The sequence below is a fragment of the Mandrillus leucophaeus genome, unplaced genomic scaffold, assembly GCF_000951045.1.
Source record: "Mandrillus leucophaeus isolate KB7577 unplaced genomic scaffold, Mleu.le_1.0 Scaffold615, whole genome shotgun sequence".
NCBI lineage: Eukaryota > Metazoa > Chordata > Mammalia > Primates > Cercopithecidae > Mandrillus > Mandrillus leucophaeus.
In genome coordinates this window covers 1,063,483-1,077,522 of record NW_012106642.1, presented here as the reverse complement: position 1 = coordinate 1,077,522, position 14,040 = coordinate 1,063,483, and the positions used below count along the sequence as shown (strand labels likewise).

General features: G+C 33.0%; 1 protein-coding gene across 1 annotated transcript in view; it reads left to right on the top strand.

Annotated features, from left to right (window-relative positions):
* CALCRL (calcitonin receptor-like) overlaps positions 1-14,040 on the top strand; it is a 114,649-nt gene that overhangs the window by 87,213 nt on the left and 13,396 nt on the right. Inside the window, exons 11-14 of the mRNA XM_012000076.1 lie at positions 7,326-7,452; positions 10,076-10,229; positions 11,604-11,664; positions 11,747-11,813. Coding sequence (XP_011855466.1) covers positions 7,326-7,452; positions 10,076-10,229; positions 11,604-11,664; positions 11,747-11,813 — 409 coding nt within the window. The remainder of the gene's footprint in view (positions 1-7,325; positions 7,453-10,075; positions 10,230-11,603; positions 11,665-11,746; positions 11,814-14,040) is intronic.

The window sequence follows — 14,040 nt, the reverse complement described above, 5'->3', positions numbered from 1 at the left end:
TTTTTGAGACGGAGTCTCGCTCTGTCGCCCAGGCTGGAGTGCAGTGGCGCGATCTCCTCTCACTGCAAGCTCCGCCTCCCGGGTTCACGCCATTCTCCTGCCTCGGCCTCCTGAGTAGCTGGGACTATAGGCGCCCGCCACCACGCCCGGCTATTTTTTTTTTGTATTTTTAGTAGAGACGGGGTTTCATCGTGTTAGCCAGGATGGTCTCGATTTCCTGAATTCGTGATCCGCCCGCCTCGGTCTCCCAAAATGCTGGGATTACAGACGTGAGAACTATAGGTTTTCTTAAATGTTTTATTGGGTCATACTCACTGAGTCTATCTCCCAATTAACGAATTTTAATCAATTAGTGAACATAAAAATCCATCCCTCTCAAACTGAATGTTGTGAGAAGTGAAAACATTCTTATTCCATAATGTGAGATCGTGCCAAAATGTTTCACATATGTCCATTTTAGCTGCATCTCATTTCCAGTTGTTCCAAAAGTGAATTGAAAATAATTGCATTTCTACATAGAGTATACGGTTTGAATGTGGACAGAATAGTGCAAGAAATAATGGACATGCTTTAACATTAACCTGTTCTGCTATAAGGTCATTGCTATTACTGGCTTATGGAGAAGAGTCCCAGGTATGAAAATATAAAGTAAATACAGTAACTGAATTAGATACTTTGGACTTAAGATATAAAAAATATAAAGCTACAAGTCCACATTAAATATGCATATTTTTATTCCTACGGATATATTTGATAAATATGCAACTTCAGAATAGTGAATTTCATCATATGTGCTACTTAATTTAAGCATACCTAAATTTTCATGGCAATAGAATGACAATACATTTTGAAAATTATATCATTATTTGAATAGATTAAAACTTTGTTATTTGAAATAGAAAATAGAAATAAATAGCATTTTTTCCCAAAAGTCAGAATATATTTCACAATTGGGTTTTCCATTATTATAGGCAGTTTATTTTTCTAGATCATACCCACAGACATATATGAGAAGAAAGTCAAAGCACACCCTCAAAACTGTAGTATATTTTTAGGATTTAGGAAAAAGAAAAACACAGAGTGACTGGATATTATGCTGCTAACATTTGCCGATGATACATTAAGATGTCAAAAACCAAGAAGGTCTCACATGAAAGAGATGGGGATCATTTTTAAAAAGAATAAAGTACACAATTTTTCATTAATTATTAAAAAAGCTGTATAACATAAAAGAGTATGAACTTCAGAATCAAAAAGCCATTCAGTAAGTTACGTTCTTTGAATTTAATTTACTTATTCTGTAGAATGGAAAAAAAGCCATCGTGGACTTTTACCTTGGACTCTGTCACATGGCCTGTTCTTGCCCCTCAGAAACTTTAAGCTCAGGGCTTCGACAAACAGGGATGTCTTCCTATCTGGGATTACATTGTTTAATTTATGTGCCTATTTACCGTCCGCTATAATAGGAGTCACAGGAGGTCAGGGTTTTGCTTTGTATTATTCACAACTGTTTCCCCAGTTCTGGTAACAGTGCCCAAAATATTACTATCCAATAGTAAGTGACTAGCAGGATAATAAAGTAGTCAGAAGCCTTATTGCTTTCTTGAGAACTTCAAAATTCAAACTCAATAGATCACTTAATAAGAGTGTAACCTTGAGAAACTTACCTCCATTTTATTAAAAGATAATAATACTTTAAGGAGTTGTTAAATATGATAAGGACTTTCAAGTGCTTATCTCTGTGCTGGGGATATTCTAAGGGTTTCAAAAATCGTGGCTGCTATCATTATAAATTTTGCCTCTGAAAAGGTTTTTGTTTGGTTGGTTGGTTTTGGAGCCCAAGAATCACAGGGATTCAGAAAGACTTTCTTCTCTTGGTTTCCTGTTCACTAGAACACCAGGGAAAGCAGCCTTACCAAAGCAGTTCACAAACGGTAGAAAATCAGTTGTCCATACAAAATGAACATGGCTGTTCCTTATGCAGCCTGATACTCCTATATTTCATTAAGTCAGCAGCCCTGAAATGCAAGGGCATGGGAGGAGGGAGCATAATGGAGGAAGAGCAATCATTTCTCCTCTAGGACCTTCATGGAACACCTTGGTTGGAATACTCACACTCTTTCTAATCTGGCCTAATCTAATTTGGATCACCAGCAGCCTCCAAAAGAGAGCTACTGAAAGTATAGACTTCTCATATGTAAACATGTGATTCCATCAACTTGAGTGTTCCGTTGAATAGACAAAAGATAGTCACACTACTGATTCTTTTAATGTATTTGTTGTTTCCTGCCTATTGTTTGTAGCAATGTTCAGATTGACGGTTTCCATTTGGATACATTGTTAGTGTTTTTTGGGGGGGAAAGATCTGAGAAATTGGAAATTAAATTAGATAAAGTAGAATAAGAAAGCAATACTTTGTAGACTGTGCTATTCTTATATTGCTTGTACTTTCCCCTTTCATGATTCATTTTGCTCATAATTAGTATTGAGAAAAGTAGTTTGGAAGTTTTTAGCTCATGTCAAAAGCAAATGGAAAACAGAGGCAAGGTTATTGTCCATATACTAGCAGAACTTTGAAGATGGAGTACTATAGTATTTGGAATCTGCATGATAGTGAACCTGGCAATTTGACAACAACTATAGAAACAATGAAATTTCTTGGGAAGATAATTTAGGTTGCTTTATGTATTGCCCTTTATCATATGGAAATTCTGTCTAATGCTAATTCCTGTTTGGTAAGAAAAAAATGACTATTTTTCTGTTTGATTGAGTTACTTAAAATATACATATTTTAATATAAAGGAAGTTTTACATTACTGAGGTAAACCTGCATGCTATTTTATTATTTGTACCTAAAACCCATTAGAGTATTTGATTAAAATCAGCAATATGGTAATTATGTTAAAAAACAACAGCTAACTTAACATGGAGTGTTTATCATGGGTTAGATGTTACGCTAAGAGTTTAAGTGATTTACCTCCTCTAACTTTCAAGTCAATCCTATGAAGTACAATTTTTATCCCTAAATTACAGATTAGAAAATTAAAGATTCAATATCTTAAATAATTTACCCAAAGTCATACCGTCAATAGATGGCAGAGTTCAGATTCACTGTCTGAACTACACAGTGACTTGACGCTACTTGCTTTTAAAATTGTTCCAAAAGTGAATTGAAAGACACAGTTTCATTACATATAAAGTATAATGATTTTGTTGACACAATAATATCAACTGCCTCTGTAACTCTGTTTGCCAAAATTGCATATTGAAATAGCATTTTAAAATAATTATATGTAAAAAATACGAAATAGAAACAATCCGGACCCACAAACCACATTTTCTGTTCTGTGGTTATGCTGGGATAGAAAGGGAGATTATAAAATTTAAAGAAAGCGAAAGATTTTTGTAAACGTTCTCTAAGCCTCTAAGATAATTGCTTTTACTATTTTGAATAAAATAAAAATATTTAAGAATTTAAAGTAGGTAAAATTTGTTACAGGTTAGTATTTGAAAAAATATACAAATATTTTAGGGCTTCATTTGAACAAATCATGTGTTTACCAATGACATGTTTTTGGTTTTTACTTAAAAGTTGATTCTATTTGTACCAATCTACTTACATGTGTTAAGGAATATGTTTAGAAAAAAACAATATGCATCGTCAGAAAAATCTGAGCCATTTTTACACTAGACATTGATAGAAACCATATGTTACTTAGCATCTGCATTTGTTCAAGTTGCACAGTGCCTGGAGGTAGAAATGGAAGAAACTGAAGCAAAAGGTTAGTATTTTAGACAGTAGGACATATTTACACAACACTAAATGAAATGATGTGGCAATGGTCCAGTTTACTACAATTTGGGCAGCTAAACTGGATCTCAGAGTTTCCAAAGCAGAAGTCTTTGGTTTGAGTTATATAGGGTGGATTATCCAGTCTGACCACGTTATTTGGGTAATTGTGTAAAACACTCTGAATAAACTTTAATGTCTTTGTAATGAAATTACTTAATGCATCTTCTTAAGAACTTGTTTTGTCTTGATATTAAATATTCAATAAATTTCAAGGGAATTTCATTCTATTATTTCAAAACTTTACCCATAATGATATTGTTTGGGTCATAAAAAGGGAAATACGGTATATCCTTTTATCCCATACTAAGAGAATAAGAAGTCGTGTGTGTGTGTGTGTGTGTGTGTGTGTGTGTTTGACTCACAATAATGACATGTTTGGAAGAGAATATATACCGGCAGCTCATTTTTAAGTACTTACCTTTCAAGACAAATTTAGGCAGGAGCAGGTTCAAAAAAAAAAAAAAAAAAGGGAATTCTGACAGGAACAGAAATACAGAACATCATAGAAGATGTTTAACTTTATACAAATAGGATTAAACTTTAACTGTATACAAGAGGATTAAATTTTTTCATCAACTAACTACAGTTAGCATTTTATTTTACTCCCTTCCAATCTTTTCACATGTGAATATTATTAATATAAACAGTTAAAATATAAATGTATTTATTATGTTCCTAGCTCCTATCTTTCAGCTGTTCCATCATGTCTTATTTATTTTATTTCACTTTTTAATTGACATATAATAATTGTACATATTTATGGGGTACAGAGTGATGTTTAGAAATCCATAATATATAGGGATTAGATCAGGATAATTAGCATATCCATCATCCCAAATATTTATAATATCTTTGTGTTGGGAAAATTCAATATCCTTCTTGTAGTTATCTTTAATTATTTTTCTAATTTTTAGTATCATGCAATATGCTCACATAATCCTTCTAGCTATTTAAAACTACATGTTAACTATAGTCATCCTACGGTGATACAGAACACTAGAATTTATTCCTCTTATCTAGCTGTAATTTTGTATCCTTTAACAAATCTCTTCCTATCTCCACCTTCCCCCTACCCTTTCCAGCCTCTAGTTCTACTTTTTTCTTCTATGCAATCAACTTTTTTAAAGCTTCCACAAATGATTGAGAGCATGCAGGCTTTCTTTCTGTTCCTGGTTTATTTCATTTAATGTACTGTCCTCCAGTTCCATCTGTAACGCAATGAATGAGAGAAGTCCATTTTTTTTTTTAAATGGCAGAATAGTTCTGTTTTTGAAAGTCTCCTTCAATGTTTGCTTTCCTTTATTTCAACTTACTTCTTACGAATATATTTTACTTGCTGTTTAAGCAAACCTTCTCAATCTTTTTGTTATAGTTTGAAAACTATGAAATTTTGTTATTTATAGATATGTCTTAGCCAATGGACTTAGAGATATGTGTGCTCAGCAGAAAAATGACAAAATCATCCAGTTAAGAAAAATGCTTTACTTTTTTTCCCTTGATGGTAGCTGAGTTACTTATATTGTATTACTAAAAACATGTATATTTGCATGGATAAGCAGTTCCTTTCTAAACAATACTTGGCACTCAATAGACATAGCTAAGCTCAAAGCAGGCATTTTAAAATAAGACCATATGAACAAATGTTGTATGTCTATAACTATCATCATGGAACACTGATGAATTACAGAAATAAACCACACATAATATAACTGATTTGAAAATAACATTATTTACTAGACTTTTTCTGATATTCATTAACTCTCTTCATGCTCAATGAACAGAAAGTAATTATGTCATTGCTGTGGCATTTTATCAAAAATAGGATTGTCTTTCTCTCAGTGTTGAATTTTCCTAAGTAATAGCAGGAATCATGCCACTCTTTCGTTCAAAACTTTCAAAGATTCTTTTTTTCTATAGAATATAATCAATAATCTGTAGATAAGGCCTGATTACTGCCTCCGTCACTACTCCCATACACTACAAAGTCAGGCCAAAGTAAACCACTCTTTAATGTGAAAATACTAGCTGGTTCCAGTTGTTTCTATTTTGATGGATTCCAGCTGGATTTCACATATTTGTTGGCATATGAATGTCTTACACACACTCAGCAGTCGTTCCAAGAGCCATCTTGCCCATGCATCCTTTCATAGAAGTCTTGTAGAAGGCATATATTGACAATTTATAAATATTGACTTGGATCAAATATTCCTCCAGGCTCTTTAATTACTAGAGCTATATATGGAATCACTGGCCTGTAGCTGGAAGAAAGGCAATTTCAGAGGCAATATACTCTAAACTGCATTTTTAAATATAGAAAACCTTGGCATCCCATCTTAATTCTAATATCCTGGGCACACAGTCTATTTAAGATAAAGAGATGTAGTGATAAAATAAGGTAAAGGTCTCCTTAAAGTTTCCAAAATAGAAGCCTTTGGCTTGAATTATATATAGTGGATTATATAGGTGGATCATATTGATGGCATTTAAAACACACACACACACACACACACACACATATCATGAAATTGTATGCCTCTAGTGAAATAATTCCTCAGGTCTTCCTTCATATGAGTTCACACTTGACATTAAATATTCAGGTACAAGTGGATCCCATGATATTATTTTGAAACTTTAATCATAATGAGTCTTTGAGTAAATGCATTATAAAGGAGGTAGTGCTTGAACATAGGCAGGCAGTCATATGTGCACAATCTTCTTAGAGTAGAGGTGGATTCAATCTAAGAGTGACATCACTTATCATTAGTGGCACTTTTTGTTGAAATCTACTTCTATGTGAACTCCACACAGTGAACTCTCTTTTGTTTTATAAAAGAGGAACTCTAGTAAAAGGTGGTATTACTTTTACCTTACATATGGCTGCACCAATTAGAAAAATTCAGTAAAGCTGAGAAAATCTCATTGGTTGCTAAGTTTACATTTTTATCAATTCATCTATTCTGAATACTTTGCTATTTTTTCCAGATTAGTCTGTGTAATGACCATCATCACAACAAAACACACAGTTATATTTAAACAGAACAATATATATGGTATAATGAAAAAAGAGTTATCCACATGAGAATCTGACAGCAAATACAAAGTGTTCAAATTAATCAGTTGCATAAGTTTTGATCAATTATCTAACTTTACTGAATCCCAATGTTTGCAAAATGAGTTAAACTATTAATTATGTTCAGAAATTAATAGAGAAAGTCATGTAGAGGCCTTGTACAGGCAAATTTTCTAGCCCTATGTATATTTACCTCTACTGGAGCAACTCATTTGTCTCTAGGTTTTAAGCACTTACAGGTTTTCCCTAATTAAGATTTTATAATGAGTGGATCTTAGGGAGAAAAAATAATTCTTTCAAAAGTGGAACAGCTGCTATGAATTGGGAATGTATCTTATTTGAATAATGATTAATAAACAAACATTTTATGATGTGAACACACTTGTTTTTCTTGCTTTTTAGGAGCCTAAGTTGCCAAAGGATTACCTTACACAAAAATCTGTTCTTCTCATTTGTTTGTAACTCTGTTGTAACAATCATTCACCTCACTGCAGTGGCCAACAACCAGGCCTTAGTAGCCACAAATCCTGTAAGTAAACCAAGATTGTGCCCTTGGTTCAAGGGCCTAATGGGAAAGGGGGAACATGGCTGATATATGCATAATGTGTATAATTAAGTACACAAATATGTATATTTTCAAGTCTGACATATATGTATATTTTCAAGTCTTTCTATCTTGGGGAATATTGAGAAATATTTACCTTTCTACATTAGAATAGAGCTACATCTACTCTACAGAGTATTCCCCCAGAGTATTCTCAATATTCCCCAAGATACAATGAGTGAACATCAAAAAGTGTAATATATTTATTTGCTTCAGCTATTTATACATATACACATATCTTCACTTCATTTTATAGCTGTAGAGTCCTCCTGCTATGAGACATAATAGTTTATCACTACATAATATTTATTCAATCCAAATAAAAACTCAAAGCAATGAACTCTGCATAGTTCGAAAAAATAGTACATGCACATGGAAAACTTAAATAAAGTATATTTTTTGTATCGGGTTGACTTTAAAAAGTCAATAAAACCGGAAAAGAATGAACTGTACGTATCCTACTTGAGATTAAACTTCATAGCATAACGTTTTAAAAGGAACTACAGTGTTCGATCTCAATAAACATTTATAAATTGTTGCCTTACAGGCCATATTTTTAAAACATAGTTTAAAACTTACTTATCTAAATGTATATATTTTGTGTAAGCTATATGCATATGTAAAATGTTTAAATTAAAATATCTGAATACATAAACATACATTCAAATTGTAAAAATTATCTGCTTTTATAATGTTTATGGAATATTTACTATATTTTGTATATGTGTATGTGTCTACATAAAGTGTTTTTTAAAAGAAAAAATTAGTGACTGAAATCAGGAAGGGAAAGAATTGTTAACAAGTGGGTCAATAAACAGTCTCGTGTGTGTTTTATGTGTGTTTTTAGAGTAACTTTCAAAATTCTAAAATTCCCTGCATCGTTTGCACATGTGCATCCGGATTGCTTAATCTTGTATATGTTCCACTCTAAAGTCATTGGATTAGAAAACACACTGGGGTATAATTAGCAACATATAAATCTGGCTAATGTTCTGCCATTTTAGAGTGAATTTCTGTAAGACAAGGAGATTCAGAGTTTTGTCTTGAAGCGGCAGAGCATGAGATTCTAAATCTCGTATTTGTACACAAAGATGTGTTTAATAAACACATTATAAATTGTCATATATTTTTGTTTTGTCTGTATTACTAATGCCCTGCATAGAAATATTTTTCTGCAGTATGTTCTTCTTTTTTATTGTAATGGTTTATCGATTAACTTTTTGAATGAAATGAAGAATTAGAAGCCCAATTAAATATAAATATTTAAAAACTCTTTAGATAAAAAGTTGAAGCTGAGATTTGTAATTTCTTTCCATATAGTAGACTATCTCATTTTCACCTTTGAGTGAACTTTAATATAATGCTGTGTTTTACATAAAGGTACATTATTTAAAATTTAATGTTATGTATTCTGCAGATACATTTAATGAATAAATAGGTTTTACAAATATCCTTTAGTTAGGATGCATTGTATATAATGAAAACAAAATTGGAATGTTCAAGTTGTAGATATGATTGATGTATAAATATTAGCAAATCATTTAACTTCTCTAGTACTAAGTTTTTTTTATCTATAAAATATATGCCTAATGATAACGTACACCTCATAGGACTACTGTAAGAATTAAATAAAACAATATTTGTAAAAGTATTTTAGGCTAACTCCTGGGCAAATGCCATTATTATTATTCTGTGATAACCCAATATTAACAATCCAGTGCATTTTCTTTTCAATTTTATTTTTGGTTAAAAAAACTATTTCAAAAATAATGATAATTGCCACTAAACATTTATTGATTTTCAGACTAGAAACTGGAGCCAATAGGAGTAACAGGTCATGTATTTTTGGGAAAGCTTTAATTGTATTCTCCTCTTTAAGGGAGTAAACTGTCACTCTTACTCTTTTATGTTTTCTTTGCTGTAATTTGAATGTCTCTCTTCCTTGCCTGTTTTAAAGTAGAGAAGCAAAAATGGAGACCTCAGGAAAAACAGAAGGGAAACAATAATCTGGTCCTCTTTTTACTTACACAAAGCCCTCAAACCCCATATTTGGATAGGATAACCTATGGATATATTAGATGATTATTTAATAAGCATTTGCATGAGGAGCATGTAATATGCAAAACTTTTCAAGTATTTGGGCACTTTTAATGAATTGGTTGTAAAATTACTATTATTTTCAGCAGAATGCAACAGTCAAGGGATTCATGATGATGTAAATAAGTGTAAAGTTATTTATGTGTGACACTTTTATACTTATAATTACATAATAACAAAAACACATTCAGAAAATACACATTCACTAAATAAAGTAGATTTAGAATTTAGACATTTTTCTGGAAGATATCCATTATAAATCTTTCGAGTCTGTGGCTAAAAACTTTAAAGGCATCATTAGATGAATAGGAAGACTGGCATTCCACAAATCCTAATCATTAATGTATGGGATTTTGTGTGGAGGGGAGAAAGTTCCATGTTTCCTGAGCTAAAACTATTGTTTTACATGTCAATTCATAAACACGTAAATATTGTTTTTTTCTTCTCACAGGTTAGTTGCAAAGTGTCCCAGTTCATTCATCTTTACCTGATGGGCTGTAATTACTTTTGGATGCTCTGTGAAGGCATTTACCTACACACACTCATCGTGGTGGCTGTGTTTGCAGAGAAGCAACACTTAATGTGGTATTATTTTCTTGGCTGGGGTAAGTGTCGTTATACATGCTTGTTGATTCAATGGATTAAACAAGCCTTTGGAGGATGCCAGGTTCCTTTGTAATACGAATATACCAATGAGTAATCATTTTTAAAGTATCAGGTGATTAACTTTTGCCTATTATTGCAAATTGTAACATTTTAAGCAAAGAATCACTGACTCATCCATTGTTTTCAGTAGTCACAAGTCAATATATAATAGTGTCTTTTTTTCTATTGAATATGCCAATGAATAGGGTATCTTGACTATGTAGTGACTAAAACAATAGAAGTAGAATGATAAATTAAAGATTTAGTCTTTTTACTATTCTGAATATTCATTTTTGCCACGTGTAAAATGAGAGCATTGGATTTAAACATCTTTGAAGTTCCATTCTAAAAATATTTGTTTAAAATATTGTCATTTTATGATAAGAGTAGAGGGATTAGTAATTGAATAAAGGCATGCAACAGATTTATTTTTTTCCACACAATCTTCTGATGTGGTATTATTCACAAAGAAAACAGTGATATACTTCTGACATATTAAAAATAACTGGAATAATAGAAAATATGAAGTGCAGAAATGAATTTAACAGGACTAGTTTCCAGAAACAAAACTGAAGTTGTCCTTATCTATTATCATATATCTACCCTACCATCTATCTATCTATCTATCTATCTATCTATCTATCTATCTATCTATCTATCTATCTATCTATCTCTATCATCTATCTAAGCTATCATCTATATCTAGAAAGAAAAACATATACAGAGGTGTAATATATACACACACGCACACACACAATTTTAGTGTATTCTGATTAACTTTATAAAGCATTGCTTAATTTCATATTTGGAAGAGCTGATTTAGAATGTTCAAAGCCTGCCAAATTTTTGGTACATAAATTAATCTCTTTTTTTCTCCTCTTCTTCAAATAATGGCTTACTATGTAAGCCATTAAGTAATCTCTCTCATAGTGGAAGTTCTTGTGATTCTCACCTTTTTTCCACATCTGATAATGTACCAAATATTGGCCAATTCCATCTCACAGAAAGTACATGAATGCTGAATTTCTTCTAATCCTTGTGGCTTAGGAAACACATCTTAAGAGTTAAGTTCTGAAGTCCACTGATTCAAAATGACCTATGAATTATAGTAGAAGAAAACATACACACATATACACACAAACATAAAAATGTAAATATCTAATACTTTATAATGTGTATTGTTGACTATACAAATAATGTTTATTCAACAAATATACAGTGGCTAGTTTTTTTGCTTCTAGAGTATCTTTGAATTTTTGTATTTAATTATATATTTTTGAAATACCATCTGTAGAAAAAAATCCAATTTATTTTCTTTTTCTTTGGTATTACAGGATTTCCACTGATTCCTGCTTGTATACATGCCATTGCTAGAAGCTTATATTACAATGACAAGTAAGAAAATCTCTTTTTATTATTTCTACTGGAATAATGTAAAATAAAAATTTTCAACATAATGTTTTTATGTTTTCTCTAGTTGCTGGATCAGTTCTGATACCCATCTCCTCTATATTATCCATGGCCCAATTTGTGCTGCTTTACTGGTATGTAACAAATTCTCCTTTCCTTATCATTGCTCACATTTCAACTTTATTTCTGAACCATCTGGCCTATGATATCCTTCAGGGTCCCAGTGGACACAGATGGATATGCATGTTCACAGTGCTTAAATGAGTAGGGTTTAGTGAAGGTATCATATTTGATGTATAGGCAGGAAAGGCAAAGTAACTAATTAGTAAGGGATGGTGAGCCATTGGGGATCAACAGCGGAATGCTGTTATCACAGGTAGACCTGAAGAGAGAAGTGGTAGTGTAGTGAAATGAGCACTGGGAGGAGTCACCCAGTAAGAGATCTGATTTTGATTGGAGAAAAACAACCACTGCCAAAACCACAGCCTGGCAGAATAGAGGCAGCAGAAACAAAGACTCGAATTTATCTTTATTCCCATACTCTTATCTTTTTTTTCCCCCATTAGCCAGATGCAGCAAATGTCTCAGGGCAAGGAAGTCTGGGGGAAGTTGTTCACAGACATCAGCCTCCTGTGGCACAGAGAGGAATAGAGGATGAATTAGCAGGGGGGTGGGAGGTGACAAACAAGATAAAACAAAATACTTATGTAAATTTTACATTATAATTATTATCACTTAATGTCAGTGCACCAATTAGACATTTTAGTGTGATTGCAGAAAAACAGAAGTCACATTCGATGCTTTTATTACACTATTATTATTTTTTATTATTTTAATTGGAAAAAAGTCTTGCTCTGTTGCCCAGACTAGAGTGCAGTGGAATGATCATAGCTCACTGTAGCCCCTAACTCCTGGGTTTAAGGGATCCTCCCACCTCAGGCTCCTGAGAAGCTAAGACTAGGTATACACTACTATGCTTGGATAATTTTTTAAAACATTTTTATAGAGACGGGATCTCACTATGTTCCCCAGGCTGGTCTCAAACTCCTGGGCTCCAGGGATCCTTCTGTCTTGGCCTCCACAACTGCTGGGATTACAAGTGTATTACATTATTTGAATGAGAAAGTAAATTAATACAAACTAGCAATCTAGTATGCTTTGTCTCAGAGAGTATTAGAGATCATAATGCAATTACAGTCCTTCAGAGTGGTATTTTAGTTACAGCTGCTATTCATTTTTTTGTTGTTGTTATACTCTAAGTTCTGGGATACATGTGCAGAACATGCAGGTTTGTTACATAGATATCCATGTGCCACGGTGGTTTGCTGCACCCATCAACCTGTCATCTGGGTTTTAAGCCCCACATGCTTATTTCTCCTAATCCTATCCCTCCCCTTACTCCTGACCCCCCGACAGGCCCCAGTGTATGATGTTCCCCTCCCTGTGTCCATGTTTTCTCATTGTTCAACTCCCACTTATGAGTGAGAACATGCGATGATTGGTTTTCTGTTTGTGTTAGTTTGCTGAGAATGATGGTTTCTAGCTTCATCCATGTCCTTGCATAGGACATGAATTCATTCTTTTTATGGCCGCATGGTATTTCATGGTGTATATATGCCACATTTTCTTTATCCAGTCTATCATTGATGAGCATTTGGTTTGGTTCCAAGTCTTTGCTATTGTGAATAGTGCTGCAAGAAAACATATGTGTACGTGTATCTTTATAGTAGAATGATTTATAATCCTTTGGGTATATACCCAGTAATGGGATTGCTGGGGCAAATGGTATTTCTGGTTCTAAATCCTCGAGGAATCACCAAACTGTCTTCCACAATGGTTAAACTAATTTACACTCCCACCAACATTGTAAAAGTGTTCCTATTTCTCCACATCCTCTCCAGCATCTGTTGCTTCCTGACATTTTAATGATCACCATTCTAACTGGCGTGAGATGGTGTCTCATTGTGGTTTTGATTGGCATTTCTCTAATGACCAGTGATGATGAGCTTTTTTTCATGTGTTTGTTGGCTGCATAAATGTCTTCTTTTGAGAAGTTTCTGTTCATATCATTTGCCCACTTTTTGATGGGGTTGTTTATTTCTTGTAAATTTGTTTAAGTTTTTTGTAGATTCTGGATATTAGCCTTTGTCAGATGGATAGATTGCAAAAAATTTCTCCTGTTCTGTAGGTAGCCTGTTCACTCTGGTGATAGTTTGTTTTACTGTGCAGAAGTTCTTTAGTTTAATTAGTTCCCATTTGTCAATTTTGGCTTTTGTTGCCATTGCTTTTAGTGTTTTAGTTGTGAAGTCTTTGCCCATGCCTATGTCCTGAATGGTATTGCCTCACTTTTCTTCTAGGGTT